This window comes from Penicillium vulpinum (assembly GCF_028829585.1).
Source record: "Penicillium vulpinum strain IBT 29486 chromosome Unknown utg000004l_segment0_segment0, whole genome shotgun sequence".
NCBI classification, from domain to species: Eukaryota; Fungi; Ascomycota; class Eurotiomycetes; order Eurotiales; family Aspergillaceae; genus Penicillium; species Penicillium vulpinum.
Window position 1 is genome coordinate 6,022,310 of NW_026643244.1, and position 23,048 is coordinate 6,045,357.

Sequence of the window (23,048 nt, forward strand, 5' to 3'; positions counted from 1 at the left end):
GTCTACGAACTAGGGCAAGATACAGAGAATTACTAGTTGAATCTTGGACTAAGTCGCGGATATTCCAAAAATCAAGTCTGCTTCTATTGAAATATGCTGATTGCTGACACTACTAAATTTAAATATAGTTCATATCGACTCGAAAAGTAGATTATTCCCACCTCTGTCTTGACTGCATCTTCTCTAATCTTCACCTCGGAACAGCTTTTGAAGCACCCGTGTCTTTCAATTAAAGACTCCCTAATTACTGAGACGAGGGGGTCTCGAAAGGAAACCCAAATTGAGCTTCAGTAATTCGTTATATTTGAATCATCATGGAGGATATAATACCCACAAAACCATGGCTATTCAATCTCCGCTCATCCAAGCAACTCATCGGCCTTGCGGTCTTCTCGACCACTTTCACTGATGGATTCCTTTACGGGATCGTAGGTGTCTCTACCCATAGCTGTGAAATTGCAGTACTAACTCCACGACCCTTCTTCTAGATCGTATCCGTGCTTCCATTCTCTCTAACCGTTCGGTCCGGCGTACCAGAAGCAGACGTCCAATTCTGGACATCCACCTCATTAGCCGTCTTCGGATTGGCAATGGTCCTTGGCGCCCCGATGGCTGGCTGGATTGTCGGGAATTGCGAAAGACGCCAAATACCATTCCTGGGAGGCCTCTCTTGCGCATTCGGTGCCACCCTCTCATTCATGCTCGGAGTCAAGCCATGGATGATCATCGTGGCCAGGATCTTCCAGGGTCTCTCTGCGAGCGTTGTTTACACTGCCGGCTTAACGCTGCTAGTGGACACGATCGAGTCGCACGAGCTGGGTCCCTGGATTGGCTTCGGACTGTCGGGCATGAACTTTGGGGTTCTCGTATCACCCACTCTCGGAGGAATTGTATACGAGAAAGCAGGGTTCTATCCTGTCTTCATCATGGGTCTTGGCGTGGTTCTCGTCAACTTGATCCTTATTCTCCTCATGATCGATAGAAAGAGCGCGGCAAAGTATAGAGGGCAAAATGGTTCTACTAAGGGTTCTACCATTCCGAATGGACACTCGAAAAAAGGTTCCATTGCGAATGGAAAACGGCGACTATCGACTGTTGAAGATGGTGATCCAACCGCCACAACACCGCTCCTTTCGCACTGCCGCCAGACCTCTTCTGCAGTTGCAAATCATCCTTCTTGGTGGACTATTGTCGGAGGCTTTCTTCGAAATCCTCGCATACTTGCCGCGCTATATGGATGTCTCATCAACACGATCTTGGTCAGCGCCATGGACGCCGTCCTCCCGATTTTTATCAAGCAGACCTTCCACTGGTTTTCTGGCGCTACCGGGGCCATGTTTTTGAACATAACCATTCCATCATTTATAGGTCCATTTGTTGGAATGATCTCAGATAAATACGGCGTCCGATTGATTTCCACTATCGGGTTTACGTTGGGAGCTGTAGCAGTCGCTCTCCTCGCTGTGATACGACACAACGATACTACAAATAAAGTCATGGCCTGCATACTATTATTCTGCGTTGGTAAGCTCCCACCTCGGTTCCATGAACGCAAGGGTTGCGCACAGATTTGCTCACCATAAACAGGGTTAGGACTCAATATATCGCTGACCCCGTTGGTTACGGAGATTCCTCGTATCGTGGATGTCATTCAAAATGAACAACCTGAGATATATGGGGATAAGAGCGCAGTCACGGAGGCTTATATGTTACTTGATGCAGCATTTGGCGCTGGCACTGTGCTCGGCCCGTTGCTTTCGGAGCTCGCGTTCGAGAATTTGGGATGGACTGCATGCACCGCAATGCTAGGCCTTCTGACTGTGTCAGCCATATTTCCAGCTGTAAGTAGCTGAAACTTTATTCAATGTCCGTTGAGCATCGTTGCTGACTTCAACAAGATCCTCCACTTGACCCCAAATCCGAAAGGGCGGTTAATCATCTCTCGGTGATGTACGTCAATTATTTGAAGCTATCTAGTTAATTCATTCGGATGTTTTAGGACAAGAATGTCAAAGGAATATTTCCTTACCTTTTGTTCCAAGCGTCTAACAAATGGGTTGGGTGAGGAGAGATCATGATTCTAGTTCAACGGCTAGAGCACTTGAATGTGAGGAGAAAATCCAGTGATTCTGTCACTCTTCTTGTTAAAATATATTGACGGAGCCGGTACATGTATGTATTTTCAAATTCCCTCAATAGCATCCTGCCTTTTCTCCAATCGGACTTCAGAGAGGCCATTAGCGAACCAACTCATGCGCATGGGATCCCGATCTAGCGTGTTGTATATTCCATCCAAATCAGTCCCAATCCCGATCTCACCCGCTGTCTTCAAGCTTCGTGAATCAACAGATGGCGCAATACGTGGCCATACGCTTTGAGCACTGTTGAAAAATACCTCCACTGCCAAGTCACCCATTCCCTTGATCTCCTTCAGCAATAGTCCAGCTTTGTCGGGTTTGCCGTTTGCCTGCTTGAGAAGATTGTTCAAATCACCATCTATACCCACGTAACGTTAGAATCCAGTTCCGTACGCCAGTATAACAACGCAAACCCAAACCTGCAAATAGAAGCGAGGCGTACCGTATTTGTCAACAATCAACTTCGCAAGCTCACCGAGATTGGTAGCGCATTGCTCTCGATACCGGTTGTACCCCCCTGCTTGTAAAACCATTGTTCGGTCTTGCCAGGTACTGTTGGAAAGTATGTCGATGTCGTGGTAATCGGCTTGGATTAATTTTGCGAGAGTTTTGCGCGTCAACTCATGGGAGATTGGCCTTGCTTTGATCAGGGCGTCCAGAAGCATCGCCAACACTATTTCAGGGCTCGAACTTAGTGAGTCAGCAAGTACTGTGCCATGTAGAGGAGCTCTCCCGAACTCATTTAGGACTTTGTCGATTCTCAGCGCTGCTTCTTTGGACGTATGTGCAGGCATCGTGGAGCAATCTATGAAATTATTATGGATGGATTTAAATAACTCTCCTGCTTTATCTCAAATTGAGGGCTCTAACAATTACCAATTGACGTCATAATGGCATATATAGGTCGACCAGATTTTGTAATATATACATGCCGATGGTAAATTTGAAACCGCTATGCAACAATTGATATGTATAATGCCGTTCCTCACAGCTTAGCGCGAGATTTGTTTTGCAGGATCTCATTAACCAAAGACACAGCAGAGTATGAACAGCCGAAGGACGCCTGGTAGCCAAATCCTCCATGGCCGTAGTTGTGAACGATTGCCACACCGCCAACTTTGTCCTTTTCAATACGAGTGCCGCCCTCTCTCAGCGGGCGCAGGCCAACGCCATGGCGAACGATATCCAACCCCTCAATCCCCTGTCCCTTCTTAACGAGGTTAGGGCAGACCTCAATGCAACGCTTCATAATGCGATTGGCAAGGTTCATATCCGGGATCGCATCCCAGTTGTTCTTTTGGTACGACCCTCCAAGGATCGTGCCACCACCTAGAAACAATAAGTAAATGGTCTATCAGTAAACCTAGTATATAAGATCTTACCTGCAGCGCGGGTCATAATGTACAACAACTCGTCTTCTCCATCGTCAGTACCGGATGTCGACATCATGGGACCGGGATCGTTGCGGACCACAACAATCTGTCCGCGGGCGGGATACATCTTGTCGTCGAGAACACCTCCTAGGGTCTTGGATGATAGGCCGGTGCAGTTGACCACTACGTCGGCTTTCTGTCCGGTGTGATGGGCGTTTGCCGCATCGGCGATGTGCTTAAAGACAGCTCGCTTGAAGACGGCGCCATTCTTGAGGCACTGACCGACCAACCATGGCAGGTAGATGGCGGTGTTGATGCAGACAGATGTGAACTCCTGGCCGTTGTTAATTCCCGGGAGTAATTGATCAGAGGGGACGCTTTTGAACTAGAATTACAATGTCAGTCTGCAGACAGTCTATGTCCGTCTCGTGGTTCAAACATACATCAAGCACGACATCTTTATACCACGGGTTTGGCTGAACCAATTCAGAGAACGACCTTCCGGTCTCTGATCCTTGATCCTTCTTTCGGTTGTAAATAAAACTTCCTATATTTTGTTAGAGACTTGTTAGAGGCTTTTGAATGATGATCAGGTTCTAGGGGAAGCTCATACCTCGGAAGTGAATACCGGCCTCTGGGTACTTGTCGGCGATTTCTTTCAATACTGGCCAGGTATCGCGCTCCCATTTCTGATGAGCACTTCCCTCTTTACCTACCCTGTTGAAAATCCACTTGATCAGAAATTTATCAAGGAGCTGGTTTCAGTTCATCATACGGCATATAGTTGGCACCGGCCCATGGGGACGCATATTCAATATCATAGTCTCCAGGCATATGTTTTGCCAAAACAGTAATCTTGTTGGCGGGGTCTTGCGACAGCAGATATGCGGTGGTCAAGCCAGACACACCAGCGCTGTTACGTACATTAGTGGAAGCTCGAACTGGTGAGGGGTGGAGCTAGAAACTCGGAGAGTCGGAGATATGCTTACCCCAGAACTACAATGTTATTTGCCATAATGGACTCTTGAGCTTAAACCTCCAAGTACAATTGACACAGTTGACACAGAGGGTGTTTCTGTCCTTAAGTACTCCGTATGCGCTAAGGCGAGCGGGGTGGGGGTCAATCTATGAGCAAGCTACAGTCACTCCGCAAAAGTCTCCGTCTGATTAGATAAGCGCCCCACTTATGGATTTATAAGTACGCATTTAATGATAACCGTAAATTTGACCTCGAAGATATAGAGAGAGCTCGTTTCCGCATGGCCTAGTAGGATAAATAGGCCTAAGAAGCGTTCTTGGAACTTAAAACGCAGAGGTTATGTTAAAACGCCGTCGCGAACTAGGTAAAAAAACAAAAGGTAGGAAAACGCGCATGTGGGGGCCGGGTTGACGGAGACTATGAGCAAGCTATCTTCGCTCATTATTTCTGGAGCCGACGGGATGCTCATATGTGTGATAAGGGTCCGATAAGCGCTGGTAAGGTCCGGTAAGGGTCTGATTCCCTAACTTTATACACTTTTCCTATTGTGGGCATCCTACCGAGGCGGTGTAAAGCATGATCCAATCAAAGCCTCCAAAAAATAAATAAACGCGCTAGAGATTTTCAGTGGAGCTCTGGATGGATACTCCGCGTACAGGTCAATATTTAAAATACACCTCCGCACTTATGCGGAGGTGATGCTTTTACTTCCTTGTCCAAGGATAGCATTGTAGCTACTGGTATATATAAAGCTTTTGAAATATTTCAATGCTTTTGTTTGTGGAATCTCCCATATCCCTGATTCAGTCTCCAATTATCTGATTTCGCCTGGACCTCCAGCAAGGAGCTGCTCCGTAACATCCCGTTCCATCACTCCGGACTCCACTCCGAATCCAACGTTATTGATCACATTCGGCCGTTCTTCAATTACTTCAATTCACGCTCGCTTTGCTCCCAAGTCACTGTTCTTTGAGCTATTCTCGAGTCAGAAGACAAAGCAGAAGCTTTGATTTACTAAATATAGAGTTGAATGCCTTGAGACCTTTCTATACAAAGAAAATCAAGCGATGTCATAGTGGGCAACCGCCCACGTGTGGCCAATCACCGAACATCAGAGCTCACCGCCTCATTCCACTCAAATGGGCATCGGAGAGTGAACAATTTCCTTTTTTCAAACCACCCGCAGGGCCCGAATTCCCGCCGCGGGCTACTTTTGTTTGCCATTCTTAGATCAATAACCTCAATTTCTCTACTTTTTCAATTTCCCTTCCCTTCTATATCTATTTGTTTGTCCATTGGTCTACTCTCTCCCATAAATGCCGACTCTTATTCGAGTCTTACCTTCAATATGTCACATCTCACAAATGGTGGCAGAATCGTGCCCATACTTACGGGCTCTGATTCTCACGATACCACCCTCGAGGCGCCTGCGTTGTTAGACGCTTCTCTTCCCCCAATTCCTCTTTCTTCAATCTCTTCACCACCAACCATGCCTCGGCTGTTGCAGGACCAGCAGCTTTCTAAACAAGCCAAGCCCATTCACGACGCGAGCTTGGAGATGGCCTCTCTCCAAGAGAGAGGTCTTTATGCACTCCCCACCGACGGAGACGGTAAGCCAATTACCCTTTCGCATGATTTCTGAGCTGTTTCACGGTCTTTGGAAGCTGCATCGCGTTGTTTTACCTATTCTGACGCGTCCAATTCCAGGTAATTGTCTCTATTATTCCCTCTCCGACCAATTGTATGGCGACACCCACCATGCAGACGAAATCCGCCAGCTCCTAGCCAATCACATGGCTTCCAATAAAGATTACTTCATGCAATTTGTCGTTGCTGAAGGTGGGGAGCGGCGCCGCCCTAAGCGTGCGGCTGCTTCTGCGTATGCTACCCGTTCCGCCGATGTATCCGCTCCGTCACAAGAGGACATGGAACGGCGGTTCCAGGAAATGATTGCTACCACCCGCAAAAACGGGGAATGGGGCAGCTCCGAGCATCTCCAGGCATTCTGTCAGGCCTTCAAGGTCGACTTAAATGTATACACCATGGATGGTGTTTCGGTGTTCCAGGATGTCAATGCCCTCCCAAATCAACCTCGGGATGTTCTGCACGTAGCCTTCCATGTAAGTGCCTTGCTGTCACGCGCATCATTGGACCCCACTGACGACCCTAGGACTTCAAACATTACTCTTCAGTGCGGGGCATCGAGGGCAAACATGAAGGACTTCTTACCAAGCTAAAAACATTCCAACCTATCAAGGAGGACATTAAGCCTGAGGTCATTCCAGACTCTAAATCCAACTCGGATGATAGACAATTCACTTCCCTAGAAGAAAAGGCCGTTAATGCCTATAACACCAACGATGCTGGCCTTGCCGTTGACCTCTATCCCCCTTGGGATATCAAATCAATTCAAGAGGGATTAGGAGGTCGATATGACCGGGAGACCATTGTGGACATGCTCCAGAGATGTCGTGGCGACATCGACCGCGCCTTCGCCGCGCTTTTGGACGAGAAGGCGGAAGTCACGCTTGATAAAAAAGCTGCTCCCGGAATCCCCATCAAACCAAGCTTGCAGGCCTCGCGATCTTCTTCCCCATTCAGTACGGGGAGTAAACGTTCCGCAGAGGACAGCGACGATTCCGAAGACCCTCGTCCCGCACGACGCACCCGACCTAAGAAACGCCTCGTTTCCAATCTCACCTTGGGCGTTGGTATCTCATTCAGGGATGAACACGACGAAGTTGTCTCCTTGAATCTTCGAGTAAGCTCTCCAACCCTTTTTTTCGAGTTGGGATATTTGCTAAATTTTGGTTTAATAGATGAATTCCGACGCAGAAGACGGTCAGGCCACAGACCCCTCTCTCCCGGGTAGCACGAACCCGGAGCAATCGGACGTGGACGGAAAGAAATGTCGTCGCAGTAGACGACTTTCCCGCCCACTCCCGAAATGATTTATTTGTTTCTTGCCTGTCTCCAGCCTTTGGCTAGACCTTTGAGCATCTTTAGCGCTTTCTCATGCATCGAAAAAAAAGGCGTTGGTGATAAAGCGATTGGTTTCTTGGGTTTGCATATTGCATTGCCCTGCGGGGCTCGCGGCCTATAGGCTTGCGGAAGGGGGCGTTTTGTCTGATTATGAAGTCATATGAGGATTTTGCCTGGGGCAGTCCTCGATGACCTTGTTTACGATACCAGGGTTGCTTTCTTCCCACTGTTTTGTAGAGTCCTTAGCTTTTGCTCTTTTTTGGCTCTCTTGTTCCAGTCTGGGCATCTATTCATGATCCGGCATTGGTGACGAGCTGGTATTACAGCTCTGTTTGGTGGCTTGGGTTCTAATATAGATCCTAATGTCACACCCATTTTCTGGCTGGACTTTGTCAGTCGTACTCATTTCGTAGTCTCCCGGTTCTTCCTAATACTGTGAGTAAGAGTGAAGCTCACACTCTATATATAAACGCCATGAACCTACCTGTCATTCCTAAGTAGCACATTATTGCATATCGCCAAGTATTGAGAGGCTCTCGTCTAATAACTTGTCAAATATTGCAGTGCATCTTATGTACATAAAGACAGATCTATTTGCCATCAGTTGAAAATAGCACCAAGTAGTACTCGCCAGAGCCTGGAATGAGTCAGACAGAAGCAAAACCAAATCTAATGCAGTTCGCTTGTGTCACGTCAGGAGTTTGTTCCTGCTTTTAGTCCTCCAGTAGGAACTTCAGGAACACCGCCCCAATGGCGACACCATCATTTTCATTATTAGCTCTGCTCAAAGCATCCTGAGCCTGGTCCTCCTTGAAAATACCGCTGTCGGCCCGAGTCTGGATAATCTCCGTTATAATATCCGCCGTGAATTCAGGATGGCCCTGAAGAGTGATAAACCGACGCGGCACATACATACCCTGCACGGCGCAGCGCGGGGATGAACCCAGAGGAATCACGTTCGGAGGATAACTAAAGACAATATCCTGGTGCATTTGCTGGATGCGCTATTTGCGGTAAGAAGAAATTACGTTAGAGGTGTCTGTCTATCCATGTACTCGGCCGCATGGGACGTATCCATGAATGTCGCGTTTTGTTACACAAGGCGCAGGCGCAGGGAACTCACAAGCTTATCCCGTCCAAACAGCTCCTTTCCCTTGTCGGTTAAATCCATATCACACACGGCAATCTCCCAACCTTGGTCGCTTCGTCCGACCTTGGTGTTTAATGCCCGGCCAACGATTTGGTGTCCGAAGCAGATTCCGACTAGACGGACCCGATCCTGCGCGAGGACTTGTTGGGTAAATTCGACAAGACGGTTGATCCAGGGGATATCTTCGAAAGAGTTGTGTCCTGTTTTTGAGTCACTGCGATTAGTGTGCATTCAATATTTTGAGCCTACCGAGTCAACACGCACTTGATCCTGTTAGAAGCACGGCATCGACATCTTCCAGGTTTGGGTATTTGTTGTCGTTGACTATATCCCAAGCTGTGATTTCCAGCCCCGTCTCGGGATCGAGTCTCTCAGGCTGGTTCAAGGCCTTCGCGCCAGCTTTGAGGAGAACGCGGAATACCCCGCCATATCCGTTATAGCGGCGGTTAATGTTGTCAAGCGGGGTGTCGCATTCCAACACGGCTATGCGGAGCGGAGAATGCATCGTTCGGGATGGTTTGAAGCTGTAGATAATGTGATACAGTTATGAACTAAAGAGATGTAGCAATCGAAGATGCTTGGTCCATACAATAATACAGATGTCCCTATCTTATCGGATACCGAGATCGGACCCTGACAAACACTATTCCCGATGCGACAAACATGGATCTCGAGTGGATTGCAAAAAGCACTACACTTTTTCTTTCTATTTTCTCGGCAATTGATCTTGTGTCGTATTACATAGGGGACAGCTCTAGTTTTATATAAAAGATCCTATGCCCCTTGGAGATCTTTTTCTTTTTTTTTTTCTTCTTTTTTTATTTTGCCACTGTTTCCAAAGCCCATGCTTCCCTGTCGATGGCGTTTGCCGAACTTATTTTTCGTGCTTGCAGAATCTTTGTTTCCATGAAATAACACTTGGTATATTTGTTTTTTTGTATTTCTTTTGCAAAAAGAATGCCCATTAATATTGACAACGAGGGGCAATCAGTTAATGTTCGCCCCTCCGAGGCCACCCCGCTGCTGCGCAGTAATTTCGTCCAGACGAGTTACCAGGATGTCTCGTATTCTGCATCGGATGTTGAATCGGCCTGCTCATACAAAGATACTGGAGGAGAATCCCACGTTCGCTGTATATCCAGTGCGAGCTCCGCGTCCGAAGTACTCTGTGTTGGAACATCTTGCTCTCCCAACCAAGAGCCGAACACCTCAACCCAAGATGAAAATGATTATGCCTCGAGGTTCATTGATATCTCGCCGACAAGGTTCTGGATCATCTTTAGTGGCATCCTGATGGGCTACATGATCGGCTTCTTTGACTCGACCCTCATGGCCTCCAGCCATCCAGTCATCACCTCCCACTTCAATGCAGCCAACTCAGCCTCCTGGCTATCAACAGCCTTCTTGTTGACCTCGACCGCATTCATGCCCTTATTTGGGCGCATTTCTGACGCATTTGGCCGGAAACCTGTTTATATCTTCTCTATTGTTATGTTCTTCCTCACGACAGCAGGTTGTGGCTTGGCTCAAAGCATCGGCAGTTTTATTGCTGCTCGCGCACTTTGTGGGCTTGGTGCCGGTGGTATCTTTTCTATCGGTCAGATCATCTCCAGTGACTTGGTACGTCTCGAGTATCGTGGTGTCTACCAATCATACATCAACCTGTGTCTCGGCGTCGGTAGTAGCCTCGGCCTTGCCTTTGGGGGTTACCTGTGTGATCATATCGGCTGGCGGGGTGCATTTTTCATCCAGCTGCCTTTCATCTTCGTTTACTTGATTGCAGCCGCTTGGACAGTCCCGGCTGACCTCGGCATCAAAGAAACTGGAATGGAGCGCATGAAAGTCTGGCAGTTAGTCCGGAGTATCGATATACTAGGATCAGTCATTTTGATTATGTGTGTGACTCTGTTTATCGTGGGTCTGAACTTTGGAGGAAATGTCTATCCTTGGAGCCATCCAGTTATCGTCGTCTCCCTAGTGTCGTCATTGGTCCTAGCCGTTATCTTGGTGCGCTATGAGCGACACGTTCCACGACCTGTGCTACCAATCGAGCTCATGTCAAAGGATCCTCGAGCGAGTATTATCTTTGGCAATTTCTTTGCCGCTGTGTCTCTACATACCATGATTTTCAATGCTCCGCTGTATTTTCAGGCCGTGAAGTTGGAGAGCCCAACTGATTCAGGTCTGCGCCTTGTGGCCTCCTCCATAGCTGTCACTATCTCTAGTGTGACCACCGGGTTCATGATTACCTGGACTAGACGTCTCAAACCTTTTGTCATCGTTGGTGTATGCCTCATGGTGATCGGTGGATTTGCAGCTTCATCCATGGGCATTAACACCTCTCAAGCAGTCTCCATGATCTGCGTGTCATTTTCCAGTCTAGGCCAGGGCTTCTCATTTCCCTGCCTTATGGTCTCCATTCTCGCAGCTAGTGAGAAACAAGACCAGGCTGTCGCAACAACCACTCTGGGGCTGTGGAGAAACCTAGGCGCCGTGATGGGTGTGGCTGTCAGCAGCTGGATCTTCCAGAATAGTCTCCTGTACCAACTCGACAACAACGTCACTGGTATTGACAAGGAGCATATTATTGCGCTTGTCCGCAAATCCGTTCATGCTATTGCTCATTTGGATCCAATCCATCGGCAACAAGGTATGTTATATTTCTTTCGAGCGCCGATTCTGGCTTTGACCTCGCTAATATCCACCCAGTTACAACGTCATACTGTGCAGCTCTTCAACTGACCTTCCTATCCGCGGCCTTCTGGGGAGTCATTGTGTTAATGTTTCTGGGCCGAGTCCAGCTACCGCGATTGGGGAGAAAGGCGTAAACAGTCTCTCTGGGCGGTTTCATAGGTAGAACCCAGAAATCAGGGGCCAAAGCTGGTCCCTTCCCCTGGTGATGCTCTGTCCTCCCCTTGCTTAAGTCGTAATATCGGCCCCTCCGTAAATACCGAACTGCGATCGAAAGTTCAATGTTGATAGCAATGACAGAAATTCGCCTTTCCGAGGTAAAAAATGAAGAGGTTTGATTTATCTTGCAGTATTGGTATAATCGGTGGAAAATAGTACACTAGCTCGACTCTTTATCGACGGGTGATACGTATGGACGTATCCTAGATATGTTCCGAGCTCGGTGATTGGCCTTCTTTCGCAATGAAAGATTCAAACGACCTGAGTAGGTTGGCTCCGAAGATAATATGCATTCGGACCCTAAATGTCTCAGATTTCTACACGAGGCTCTAAAGTAGATCGCCTTCCTCGGATGATGGTACGTTTTCTCTCTGTACATAAGTGGAACACTATTGTCACAGCGATTTCACTACTGTCACAGTGGCTTATCCCAATTAGGCTCAGTCCCTCTTGGCATTCCATTTTCAAAACAAGTGCCATATATTATGGGTATCGCCATGGTAAAAAGCACAACTCCTGAACCATCTCTGCCACATAGTACTTCCATGATGACAAAATCTACAATATTCCAACAATCCTACCCGATATCACGTGGTGTTATCGTCATCTGACTTAGTCCCTTGCTTTCTTTGATCCTCTAGCCCTCCTCCTCGCAATGAACCACTCTACCTCTATAATGAAGAAATTTTTGCCTAGCATGGCGCCTTCAAATGTGAGTCAAGTTACCGGGTGTCCATCAGGAGAGGCCATCTATCTTTCACACCTTTAGATAGTCCAGCTGACGGATTCCAAAATCGTTCCAAAATCGTTCCAAAATCGGCTCAGCCACTGGGTTCATCATCCGACCCCACAGTTTATCGTCTAGAGCTTGAATACAATACAAACTCTGTGCTTCCGAAATCGGTTATCGTAAAACTACAAAGGAAAGAGTGTTTTCGGGCATTTCAAAACGAGATTGACGCCTACAATAATCTGCAGTCTCTTCAAGGAACCGTGATTCCAACTGTTCTGGGCCAAGGGTCTTTCTATGGCTGCCGTGCACTTTTTCTCTTTGACGTGGACGGAAGATCTCTGTACGAAGCTGCTCAAGCTGACAGTGATGAGAAGACAATTGAAACCTATCTTAAGGAAGCATTATATGCTCTGTGGGAATGCAAAGCTGAGTATAATGATGAGAACCCGAACAACTTTCTAGTTTGCCATGATCATATTGTCATTCTTGATCTGCAAGAAGTGGAGTTTCTTGTTGAAAATCTATGCTGGGAACGCAGCGTCAATTCTGGCAACGTGGAGTACCTATTAAGCAGATACAGATACATGAGGAATCCAGGTCGCCCTCGATCACCGATGGATTTTTCAAGAATCCATTTGAACGGTACTCATGCATCAAGCATCACTCTTGCTCGATGTAATTGATTATCTTTCGTTAAGGAGGAGGTTGAGGTTGATTGAACCTAATGATTGGCAAATTCACACATCGAATAGCATGGACATGCATCAAACAGATCAGCTCTGGTTGCACTAGGGGCGAAATTTTAATTTCTATTATATTTCTAGTACACATTTAATAATTGTCGTGAACTGGGCTCTGGCTGGCTTTTGCCCGGTTTGAAAGCTTACAACGATGTAATGCTCAGTGAACAAATCAGGGTGCTCAGTGAGCAAAAAGCGGCAAGGCCTGAGCACTAAAATAGAAATGGAAGGCCAAGAAGGGGCAGAGGAAACCAAGTATGTAGGTATCCTATATGAGGCAAATAGACTGGTTGCCAAAAGATGGCAAACAGTTTCAGATTTGCAACCTTTTATCTCCCCCACATTTATATAACTCACCAGACTATCTCCAAACGCGCTATTCGCTACGGGTGTCGAAATTTAGTTTTTCGATCCTTAGATCACCCTAGTAAAGGCTCTCGCTCCCTATCTACCGCGTCTTCTCTCCCTTTGTCCTTCTGCCAAGCCGATACAAACAAAACGCTCTGCCCCATCGCAAATACACCATTATCAAAAGCGGGGAACCCAACTGAACAATACCAACCCATAAGATCTTCGAGAGGGCTCACCGGCCATGAAAACGGGCCCCACCACAATTCAGCAGTTTCAATTGGAACGCGCCAGATCCATGTAAAAGCTACAGCAGAAAAGATAACAGCTTGCATCGCCAATCCGCAGATACTTAGAGCATTGCCTGGTGAACTCGATAATTCTGGGCTCCTTGCAATTCTGATTTCCCGTAGCTGCGAGAAAACAGCATATACCACCAACACCGTTACAAGCGGGTTCAGCAGACACATAGAGAGGAAGAATATTCCCGAAGCTAGAGGATCACCGTAAGTGTGATCTGGCGAAGGGAAACCATAGAGGATATCCAAGATTGGAGGGATAATTGATATGGGGATGTAGAGTGCGTATGCGATGATATAGAACGGCTTGTAGCGTGTGTGTCGTAAGCAAGCACAGAAACTGGGTGATATGTTAGTTGGAACTTGCTTGATTGTAAGTAGCCGAAGGTCAGGTATCACTGACAGTGTAAAAAATGATAACCAGACAACAGCAGTTTGATACATATTCAGCCTATCTCCGAACGTTGGGGGATCATAGACGAGTGGGATGTCTTCTTCAGGGTCCTTGGCTATAAGAAGGTAGACAAAGAATTTGAATTGCTCTGTTGCGCAGAGGAGGTTCCAAAAGATGTAGTTCGTTGAAATCCCTTTGCTAGTCTTTTGTATCCAGATGCGATGTAGTTGAGGAAGAAACGATAAAGCGGTTAAGATGGTGAGTGCCCTACGAATTTCCCAGCCTGTTAGTCGTCTTATGTTTTTTTGTTCTTGCTAGTATTGGGACATACACTCGGAGACGGTCAGGTATAGGTATAAGCAACATTTTGAGTAGAAGTAACTCATATGATAACTACATGCTGGATAAGTTAGGTACTTGGAGAGGTCGGATGGGAACGTTGAGCGGTTTCCTCGGCTGTCAGCACCTGCCTCTTCTAGTATAGCGCCTGCTCTTTGGCCCCCAAGTTTGTTTGACTCGTTTGCATGTAATATGCTTTGGACAGGCAATATACCATTATTTCAAATGTTGATGAGGAGCTTGAACACTGTCAAGAAGCGGACTCGGGGCTAAAGGGCATCTCAGAATAGGGCTCGGAAACAGTCTGTGTGGAAAAGATGACGGTTTTGTTTCGACAGAGTAATTTGACCATAAGCTATGTAAAGCTATATGTTGACCGACCTATATGTACTTCCTAGCACAGCCATACTATATTACAACATGCTACAGCTTTGAAGCTTTTGAATAACCACTAGGTAAGACAGAAACATCAATTGATGTCTTTCCGTTATGATACACTTTCCTATCTGTTTGTCCAAATAGAGCCGCCTCTAGTCAATCCAATCTAACCTTGCGTTCGAACCTTACGTCAGTAAAGCCTTCTCGGGAACTACTTTCATCTGGAGAGCATGCAACCTTGGAAAGCTTCTCACCTTCCCTCTTCAGAAAACATTTTAGTCGTCTACTTGTAAAAGTGAGAAGAAATTTTCTAAAAAATTGATATCTGAAAACTACTAGCTAGAAAGACATGACAAGGCCGCATACAGCCGACTATCAATGCAAACTACTAACTCACCGGTGTGTTACCACAACCTAGTGTCCTAGTTAGCGAGTAAAACACCTATTACCAAGGTCTTATACCTCGGCAATCTTGGCAAAGTGACCTCAGGACCCACCTTTTTTTTTGTTGACGCGATCTTTATCTTGACATCCATCCACTTCTCTGCAACATTGAGACATCTGTGTGGCTAAGCAAGGGGCTAGTGAGTAAATTCATATGATTAATACCTTCGGATGACAATCCTCAGCTGACCCGTTTTTGCCCCCCAGACTTATTCGCCGGTCCCTTCTTTCCCGCCCCTCCTGTGCCGCCGACTGTTGGATTCAAAGCTACACTTGAACACCAATTCCAAAGACGATCGCAGTTGTATTTTTATCGGCTGGATATTATTTCGAATTCCGCTTATTGCCAAGTGTCAAAAAGGAACATGGCCATCGGGGTAGAACCTACAACGGCATCTTGTGTATTCGGGAATCGTCTATCGGTTGGGACTCCAGTTGGCGCCGGAGACTAAAACATAGTTGTGTTATAAACCCAAGAGCTATCTCAGATCGCAATTTACTGGGGCAATATGAACCTCCGAAAAGTAGCAAAGGCGCAGCCGCAGTCACCTAGCTTCAGCACAAGAACATCCACTCCAAAAAGCCAGGCAAGCGATTCACAAAGCACACCCCGCCCCCGCTCGAGTCGCAAGAAATCCTCAGATGCCCCAGATACCAAAGCTAAGAGGGTACGCACAGGATGTCTCACTTGTCGCCAACGACATTTGAAATGCGACGAAGGCGTGGGACGATGTCTCAATTGTCGCAAGTCGGATCGCGTTTGTCGACGTGGTGTTCGTCTCAATTTTATTGACACCCAAACTGTGGCGCCTCCACACATCATCGCTCGGCCGCATGGATCGAAGGTGACATTTCACGATGACTCGCGTTCGATCGCATCTCTGTACGTAGGAGGTTTCGAGATATACCCGCCTGTCCAGCCGGAAACTCCTGTTCAAGAGAACCGACAATTACACAATGACTTTGATGTTATAGGGACTGATGATCTGACCAATATCTTTCAATCAGTGGCACATTCGTTTGACCCGCTGAGCTTTGATGTCCCACATCCAAATATGGCGCATTTTGTTGGAACTGATACTTGGCATCAGTCCCACTTGGTACCAGGGGATGAACTTCTCCCGCACAGCACGTCCCATTTCGCACAGAAATTGGCCGGCAAACCTGAATACCATGCTTTTCTCACTGACCTAGAGCAAGTCTCTCTTCTCAGAACTTTCATGGAAGAAGTCGGTCCCCGGATGGACATCATGGATGAAATGAACCATGTGAGTAAACTAGCCCACGCTTTGTTGTTAGGGTTCTCACAATGCGCAGTTTTCCCAGATTCTTCCCGGTTTTGCCATCGGTGAGCCCATATTGCTAAAGGCATTTCTCGCGTGTGGTGCTAGACACCTTTCTTTCGTAGACCCTTCTTATGGAGATGAAAAAGCGATACGATATTATGATGCAGCTACTCGCGATCTTCTAAATGCCATCCATGATCCTAACCGTGACTCTGTTCTCTGCGCAACAGCTGCTCTTGCCCTTGGCTTCTCCGAAACCGTGCCGATGCAATCAAGACCCAATAGAGACCACATCGCAGGATCCCGGGCTTTGATCCGAGAATGTGGCTGGACTGCCAAAACCCCCGGGCTAGGTGGGGCATGTTTCAGGATCAGCGTCAGTTCAGAGCTCCTGAACTGTATGCGATATAACTGGGCATTGTCTTGGGATCCAAACACTTGGGGGGTCAATATGGACATGGATCTTTCACATGTCACCAATGGGGGCAATCAGAATATATGGCATCATCAGATACTTTATATTTTCGCTAGGGTTATGACCTTTCAGGCATCTTCGCGCTCATCTCACGCTTTAGGTGACGATGCGGCGCGGGCCATCCAGCTCAACGATCATGAATGGATTATTCACAACAGGTGGTGTGAGCAATGGGTGAAATCTATTCCTAGATCCCTTGTGCCCCTTGGCCATCTGCAGCCGTGGCAAACAGGTTCCAAGTCAACCTTCCCGGAAGTTTGGTATGTCCTCAATTATCTGATTCAACCCGTTCACCGACTCATATTTTCAGGCTTGTCAATCGATCCGCCGTTGTCTCTCGATTATTTTACCACGCCAGTCGTATTATGCTGGCCAAAACACACCCTTTCCAGTCACAGTTCAACGACGATATGCGGAAAATGAAATGCAGCCATGCGCACGAAATCTGTGGGCTTGTTGCCCGCACCACGGACAGGTTAGTACAGTACAATGACTGAAGCTCGAGCAATCCCTGTATCTGACCAGTTGAATAGAGGTGTGGCCAATATATCCCTGTACTTTCTTGTACTTGCTGCAGAGTGCTTGGAAACACGAGAAGCTCAAGAGGAGGTACTCGGTATATTTGATACCATCACTCAAGTGACTGGTAGCAGTGCTGAACCGATCAAGAACGATCTCAAACGAATTTGGAGCTGGGCTGATGCTCACCCGCCCACGGTGACGCCAGCCCAAATGCACAACCACCTTTATGAATTAGACCCATCTCTATCAATCTCCAATCATCCCGGCTCATCTCCAAGCCTACACAATCCCTTGTTGGCTGCGGGTGACTTCTCATTGGAAAACCACCCGTATCAGGGATACTATGTGCCACCACATCACCACCATGCAATCAATCAGTATCACTACGGGACGTTTGATATGATTTGATGCTTCGAAAACTTTGATGAATCATGAATTATTATTGCCTAGCTTCACATCCATAGTGCTTATACCCTATGGATACCCATGGATTATTTTGAACTGACCAATGTTGAGAATATCGCTGGTTCTGGTCAAAATAAAGACTACCAAACTATTGCTTCATCCATTTCTCCTCATCTTCGTCATCACATGTCGCATCCCATATTGCCAGCCCCCAGGGGCTCATAGTCATCCATTTTCCTGGTTCCACTTTTAATGGATAGATGCGACCAAATCTGTAATAAAACTGGGCGAGGGCTTTGTTTAGGTCTGTTCGCTAGCTGATTAGCATAGTCAACTTCAAATTTGGATGGTAGAGCATACCCTCTAACGACATGGGATGCGTGGGCTGAAGGGAAAACCGCCACATCTTTTCGTGGAATAGCGTCAAACATTCGGGGATGACGGTGCCTTGATAGAAAGATTAGTTCAAATCAGTGGGCGAAGAATGAATGAATGAATACCTTTGGGGATACAAAGGAAATGGGGTTCAGCCGCCGGAGCTTGACCACTACTCAAGCAGTCGACGTAGTAAGTTATCGAATTATCCGTAATCTCGTGCATTAGATGGGTATTCGGCATCAATCCCACTCCATTTGAGACTGGAACGATCAAAATAAGCGTATGGACAATACCTAAATGAATCTACCTACGGTGATGATTGATATTTGGGTGGACCAGGCCGTCCGCAGAGATTTCAACTCCGTCCGAATAAGCCCATTCAGTCTGCCTCAAAGCCAGGTCATAAAGTTTTGATTTACGTTGAAGCTGAAGCTGAGGTAGATACAAAGTCGTAGGGAAAGCCCTGTGCCTTGACGCATATGTGAACGTTCGACGGAGTACCAAAGATGAACTTATGCTAGTAAAGCCAAGCGAAAGGCGAGTTAGGGACTGACACATGGATAATATTCTTGTGACTTATCACCGTTGGGGGATATTTTTTCTGAATGTTAGAATTGGCTAGGAGAAAACAGAAAGGGGTAAAACATATGTCACGAGTATGTGTCGGTAGCCTCAAGCTGTGATTTCAAGACTCGTGAGCCAGCTCGTTCTCTGTGCCCCTGCGTCTTAAATTTTTAAATCTTCTTTGTATTTTATCAATGATAGCGATCCAGATCCTAAGGGTATAAAAATGAGACCACAAAATAGATCATGGCTATAGGTGAGGGCCGTGAGGCTCAAGTGTGGCGGTGTAGGGAGGCAATTCCAAAGGGTACTTCTGCCGTACAAGATAGAAGAGATATCAACAAGCAACAACCACTAAGGCATTTGAGATGGATACCAAAACAGTTCAGGCTCAATCTCAGGCCACCCCAATATACATTCTTCGTGGACATGCTTCTCCAATTCATGCCCTACACATATACAGCCAGAATTTACGGCTTGTCTCCGGCGACGCCAATGGCTGGATCGTTGTCTGGGATCTAGTCACTAAACGCCCTGTAACGGCATGGAAGGCCCACGAGGGAGCCATTTTGGAGGCGAGAGGCTTTAATATTGGTGAAGGTGCAACTGAGATTTACACGTATGAGGACGATTCATCCATCCTTTCGGCTATCTTACTAATATCTGCAATAGACATGGCCGCGACCACAAACTATGCGTGTGGAAGCTTAGACAAGAGGATGAATCTTTCCTGGATAAGACGCTTCCGGTGGACGTGACCGAGTCGGTACAGTCAAGTAAAGTCCAGCCGTGGTTACTCCATTCCTTGCCCGTGAATGCGCTCAATTTCTGTGCGTTCTCAATGGAATTTGTGAATTCGGACGGGCTTCCCGGACTTCCATCCCAATCTGGCAAACCAGAGCACACTCTTTTTGCAGTACCCAATGCCTTGGACTCTGGTGGAGTCGATATTTTCCACCTGCCATCTGAGCGCAGGATCAGTACTATTCCTTCTGATCAATCGGTCAAAACTGGAATGCTGATGGCTGTAAATCTCTTCGCCTCACCTTCTGGGGATCTCTACGTCGCATCAGCATATGAAGATGGCCATGTCATGGTGTTCTTTCATCGTGGAGCACTCAAATCAGCCAGCTTTGAGCGTGAGTATATAAGCAACAACCCTTTGAAATGGGACAAGGTTTATGCTAGCCGCCTCCATTCCCAGCCGGTCCTTTCATTAGACGTCGCCCCCTCCCATGGATACTTCATATCTTCTTCTGCGGACGCTCTGGCCATCAAGCATCCTATCCCTAGCATAGGGTCTGCGGGTTATATACCTACAGCTGGCTACAAAGAAGAATCACCCTTGAAAATTGTCAACACGAAACATTCGGGCCAGCAGGGCCTGCGGATCCGATCGGATGGCAAGATATTTGCTACTGCAGGCTGGGACAGCAGGATTCGGGTATACTCGGGCAAGACCATGAAAGAGCTGGCTGTGCTGAAGTGGCATAAGGATGGTTGTTATTCTGTAGCATTCGGGAGCACTGAAAGCTCGTCGGTGTCTTCATCGCCTGTGTCTGCAACACAAGAACCCCGGGAGGCAGATCAGGGCGTAGTAGCAGGACAGGCGGCTGTCGACGGACGCGACTACTCTCTTGCAACAGTGCAGCAGCAACGGAATCAAAAAGTACAACAAACTCATTGGCTAGCGGCTGGGTCTAAGGACGGGAAGATTTCATTATGGGATATCTACTGAGATAAATGCTAATGCTACAAAACAACCATGCGACCATGCTTTTTTTTGAAGGAGTCCACAGAGCAAAAGATCAAGCCAAGTTGAACTCGTTGGCTCCAGACATATGCTCCCTCATCTTGGCTCTCATCTTGCGAGCAGCCTCATCCGTAACATTTGTGGAAGATGGAGGACCATCGTCAGCCTTTCTCTTATTGCCTGCAACGCCGTTTCGCGCTGCCTTGAAGTCCTTCTTGGTGTCTTCTTGTCCAGGCCGCAGACCAGGGACGTTGATTTTACCCGGGCGATCGCGCAGGGCGAAGCTCTTCGCAAGATGGCCCAAGTGAAGTTCCTTAATGTCGAACATGCTCCGTTCAACTGCGGTGTGGGTCGCGTAGGCTCGGACATGAGATTGGAACGCCCGTCGAGCCATTTCCAGATATTTGGGGTTATCAAGTGCCCAACGCTCCACGTCCATCTGCCAATCAGTTGTCCTCTCCTCCCAGTTCTTCTTTTTGTTGTCGTTGCCGCCAAAGCCACGCTTGAGAATCTCGTTTGCGTCAGTGCGGGTGAGCGCCTTGCCTCCATCGCGGTAGCCGCGCTTTAGCACTTCAACATAGTTCTCCTCGCAGCCAGGTTGGAGGAAGATGAGGGCACGGCCGTCGCGTCCTACACGAGCAGTACGGCCAATACGATGAGTGTGGTCATCAGAGCTGAAGGCCGGGTCGTATTCGACAACCAAGTCCACGTTGGGCAAATCCAGACCACGTGAAGCCACATCAGTACAGATCATGACACAAGCCTCAGTACTGCGAGAGAAAGAGCCGAGGGTAGCCGTTCGGACAGCCTGGGGAAGCGAGCCGTGCAGTCGATGCAAGATGACTGGATTCGTCGGGGTCGAAAAGGCTCTGCCAGGAGCAATAGTGCCATGGGGCGACAGTTTCTCCTTTTCTTCGTCCTTTTCTTCTTCCCCCTTTCTGTCGTCCTTCTCTTCTTTTTCGTCTCTCCTTTGTTGCTCGCGGTCTTGATTCCTCGAGAATAGCTCGAAATGGAAATCGACTACGTCAGCGCAAGACATGAAAACAATAGCCTTCATCACTGATCCCTTTCGCATGAACGTCCTTTTCAAGTAGGCTGTTAATGAGACAAGACGTAGCTTAGCTGGAACAATCGCGTATGACTGCTTGAGCTGGGCGGGGACGCGGAATGACTCGTCGTCGTCCTTATTTGACTTATTATCATCCTCGTCGGACGGGTCGGCCTTAATGTGTACCGCATCCTTCAAACTGATTTCTCCCAGCTTTTGGACATTCATCTTTAGCGTAGCAGAACACAGGATTGTCGTCCTGCGTGTAGGGACGCCGGGAACGCGACTCGGCCGTTGTCTGGCATCAAGTTTCTTGACAATGCCTTGCAATTCCTCCTCAAAGCCCATGTCCATCAAGCGATCACCTTCGTCGAGAACGAGCCACCGCACATTGCTGACCTCCAACGCTTCCGTATTGTCGAGATGATCTACCAATCGACCGGGTGTCGCGACGAGAATATTTAATCCTTTTCTCAACCGCGCCTTCTCCGACTTCTTCTTCTCTCCACCAATCACCGTTCCACACACAATCCAGTTCGCACAGCGCAAGATATTCTCCAACACAACAGAGATCTGCTTGCACAGTTCACGGGTGGGTGCCAAAATAATAGCGAACAGTCCACTGTCTCGGTGTACTTGGGTATCGTTATGTTCATTCTTCGCTTTTGAGAGATCCATAATCCGCTGTACCAACGGCAAAAGATAAGCCAGAGTCTTTCCGGAACCAGTTTCGGCCTGAATGAAAGCATCGGTTTCCTCCTTTAGCAATTGTGTGATTGAGCTGGTCTGAATAGCCGTTGGCGCCTTGAGCTCCAACTTTGTGAGCAGATGCGCCGCGAGATTGGGAGACAATCCCAGATTCGTGAAGGTATCCAGTCCGTCGATCAGCGGCGCATTAGTCGGTTTTGCATCTTCCGCCTCTCTCTCCTCCTTAGGTTCTTGGGCAGTGCGAGCTTCGGGGTTGCTACTAAACAGCGAGGAAACGAACTGGGTGGGGTCTCGTGGATGTTGCTGTGGTCGTCGATCACCACCAGAGCGCGGGGCGCTAGGACGATTAAACGAGTCTTCGGTCTTTTGTCTTTTCACGGGCCGTGTACCAAGTTGGATTTGGTTGGGGTTTTTGGCTGCTGCATTGCGCGCAGCTGCATCTCCGTTTCCTTCCTTCTCGGAGACTCGGTGGGCTGAGCGCTTCTTTGCGGTCAGTCGGTCTCGCCATGTTCCTCCTTTGAACTTGGCTTCAGGTTTGATAACACTGTCACCGATGGTAAAGTTCATAAGCATTCCATCGTCGGCCATTTTGAATGATGGTTATCCCCGGTGAAAATGGAGGGGAGTTGTGGAGGATTTTGTTGGACCGGCGATCTAAAAGCCTCGAGACTTTTTTTCGGCGCCAAGACTTCCAGGCTCTCA

General features: G+C 47.7%; 10 protein-coding genes across 10 annotated transcripts; 5 read left to right on the top strand and 5 right to left on the bottom strand.

Moving 5' to 3' along the window:
* Positions 1 to 314: 314 nt before the first annotated feature.
* N7479_010768 (uncharacterized protein) lies at positions 315 to 1,949 on the top strand (the record flags this gene model as incomplete). The annotated part of the gene is made up of 4 exons (XM_057258459.1): positions 315 to 428; positions 489 to 1,524; positions 1,588 to 1,841; positions 1,899 to 1,949. 4 exons carry the CDS (start codon positions 315 to 317, stop codon positions 1,947 to 1,949), a joined length of 1,455 nt encoding a protein of 484 aa, XP_057105917.1.
* Positions 1,950 to 2,182: 233 nt separating this feature from the next.
* On the bottom strand, positions 2,183 to 2,932 carry N7479_010769 (uncharacterized protein; the record flags this gene model as incomplete). Its single annotated transcript, XM_057258460.1, has 2 exons — positions 2,183 to 2,496; positions 2,581 to 2,932. The coding sequence occupies 2 exons, from the start codon at positions 2,930 to 2,932 to the stop codon at positions 2,183 to 2,185; spliced, it is 666 nt and encodes a 221-aa protein (XP_057105918.1).
* Positions 2,933 to 3,123: 191 nt separating this feature from the next.
* Positions 3,124 to 4,526, bottom strand: N7479_010770 (FAD-dependent oxidoreductase; the record flags this gene model as incomplete). Its single annotated transcript, XM_057258461.1, has 6 exons — positions 3,124 to 3,467; positions 3,521 to 3,896; positions 3,955 to 4,058; positions 4,125 to 4,228; positions 4,287 to 4,424; positions 4,501 to 4,526. 6 exons carry the CDS (start codon positions 4,524 to 4,526, stop codon positions 3,124 to 3,126), a joined length of 1,092 nt encoding a protein of 363 aa, XP_057105919.1.
* Positions 4,527 to 5,568: 1,042 nt separating this feature from the next.
* Positions 5,569 to 7,441, top strand: N7479_010771 (OTU domain-containing protein; the record flags this gene model as incomplete). The annotated part of the gene is made up of 4 exons (XM_057258462.1): positions 5,569 to 6,100; positions 6,198 to 6,610; positions 6,661 to 7,251; positions 7,310 to 7,441. Coding segments are annotated over 4 exons (1,668 nt in total), but the record flags the coding sequence as incomplete, so codon positions are not given.
* Positions 7,442 to 8,185: 744 nt separating this feature from the next.
* Positions 8,186 to 9,127, bottom strand: N7479_010772 (type 1 glutamine amidotransferase; the record flags this gene model as incomplete). The annotated part of the gene is made up of 3 exons (XM_057258463.1): positions 8,186 to 8,476; positions 8,596 to 8,822; positions 8,887 to 9,127. The coding sequence occupies 3 exons, from the start codon at positions 9,125 to 9,127 to the stop codon at positions 8,186 to 8,188; spliced, it is 759 nt and encodes a 252-aa protein (XP_057105921.1).
* A 452-nt stretch (positions 9,128 to 9,579) lies between these two features.
* N7479_010773 (putative MFS multidrug transporter) lies at positions 9,580 to 11,450 on the top strand (the record flags this gene model as incomplete). The annotated part of the gene is made up of 2 exons (XM_057258464.1): positions 9,580 to 11,272; positions 11,332 to 11,450. 2 exons carry the CDS (start codon positions 9,580 to 9,582, stop codon positions 11,448 to 11,450), a joined length of 1,812 nt encoding a protein of 603 aa, XP_057105922.1.
* Positions 11,451 to 15,716: 4,266 nt separating this feature from the next.
* N7479_010774 (Zn(II)2Cys6 transcription factor) lies at positions 15,717 to 17,898 on the top strand (the record flags this gene model as incomplete). The annotated part of the gene is made up of 4 exons (XM_057258465.1): positions 15,717 to 16,475; positions 16,507 to 17,228; positions 17,279 to 17,443; positions 17,502 to 17,898. 4 exons carry the CDS (start codon positions 15,717 to 15,719, stop codon positions 17,896 to 17,898), a joined length of 2,043 nt encoding a protein of 680 aa, XP_057105923.1.
* A 145-nt stretch (positions 17,899 to 18,043) lies between these two features.
* Positions 18,044 to 18,831, bottom strand: N7479_010775 (uncharacterized protein; the record flags this gene model as incomplete). The annotated part of the gene is given in 4 exon segments (XM_057258466.1): positions 18,044 to 18,201; positions 18,256 to 18,342; positions 18,396 to 18,566; positions 18,585 to 18,831. 4 exon segments carry the CDS (start codon positions 18,829 to 18,831, stop codon positions 18,044 to 18,046), a joined length of 663 nt encoding a protein of 220 aa, XP_057105924.1.
* Positions 18,832 to 19,205: 374 nt separating this feature from the next.
* N7479_010776 (WD40 repeat domain-containing protein) lies at positions 19,206 to 20,575 on the top strand (the record flags this gene model as incomplete). The annotated part of the gene is made up of 2 exons (XM_057258467.1): positions 19,206 to 19,456; positions 19,510 to 20,575. 2 exons carry the CDS (start codon positions 19,206 to 19,208, stop codon positions 20,573 to 20,575), a joined length of 1,317 nt encoding a protein of 438 aa, XP_057105925.1.
* A 70-nt stretch (positions 20,576 to 20,645) lies between these two features.
* On the bottom strand, positions 20,646 to 22,934 carry dbp7 (putative ATP-dependent RNA helicase; the record flags this gene model as incomplete). Its single annotated transcript, XM_057258468.1, has 1 exon — positions 20,646 to 22,934. One exon carries the CDS (start codon positions 22,932 to 22,934, stop codon positions 20,646 to 20,648), a length of 2,289 nt encoding a protein of 762 aa, XP_057105926.1.
* Positions 22,935 to 23,048: the final 114 nt, after the last annotated feature.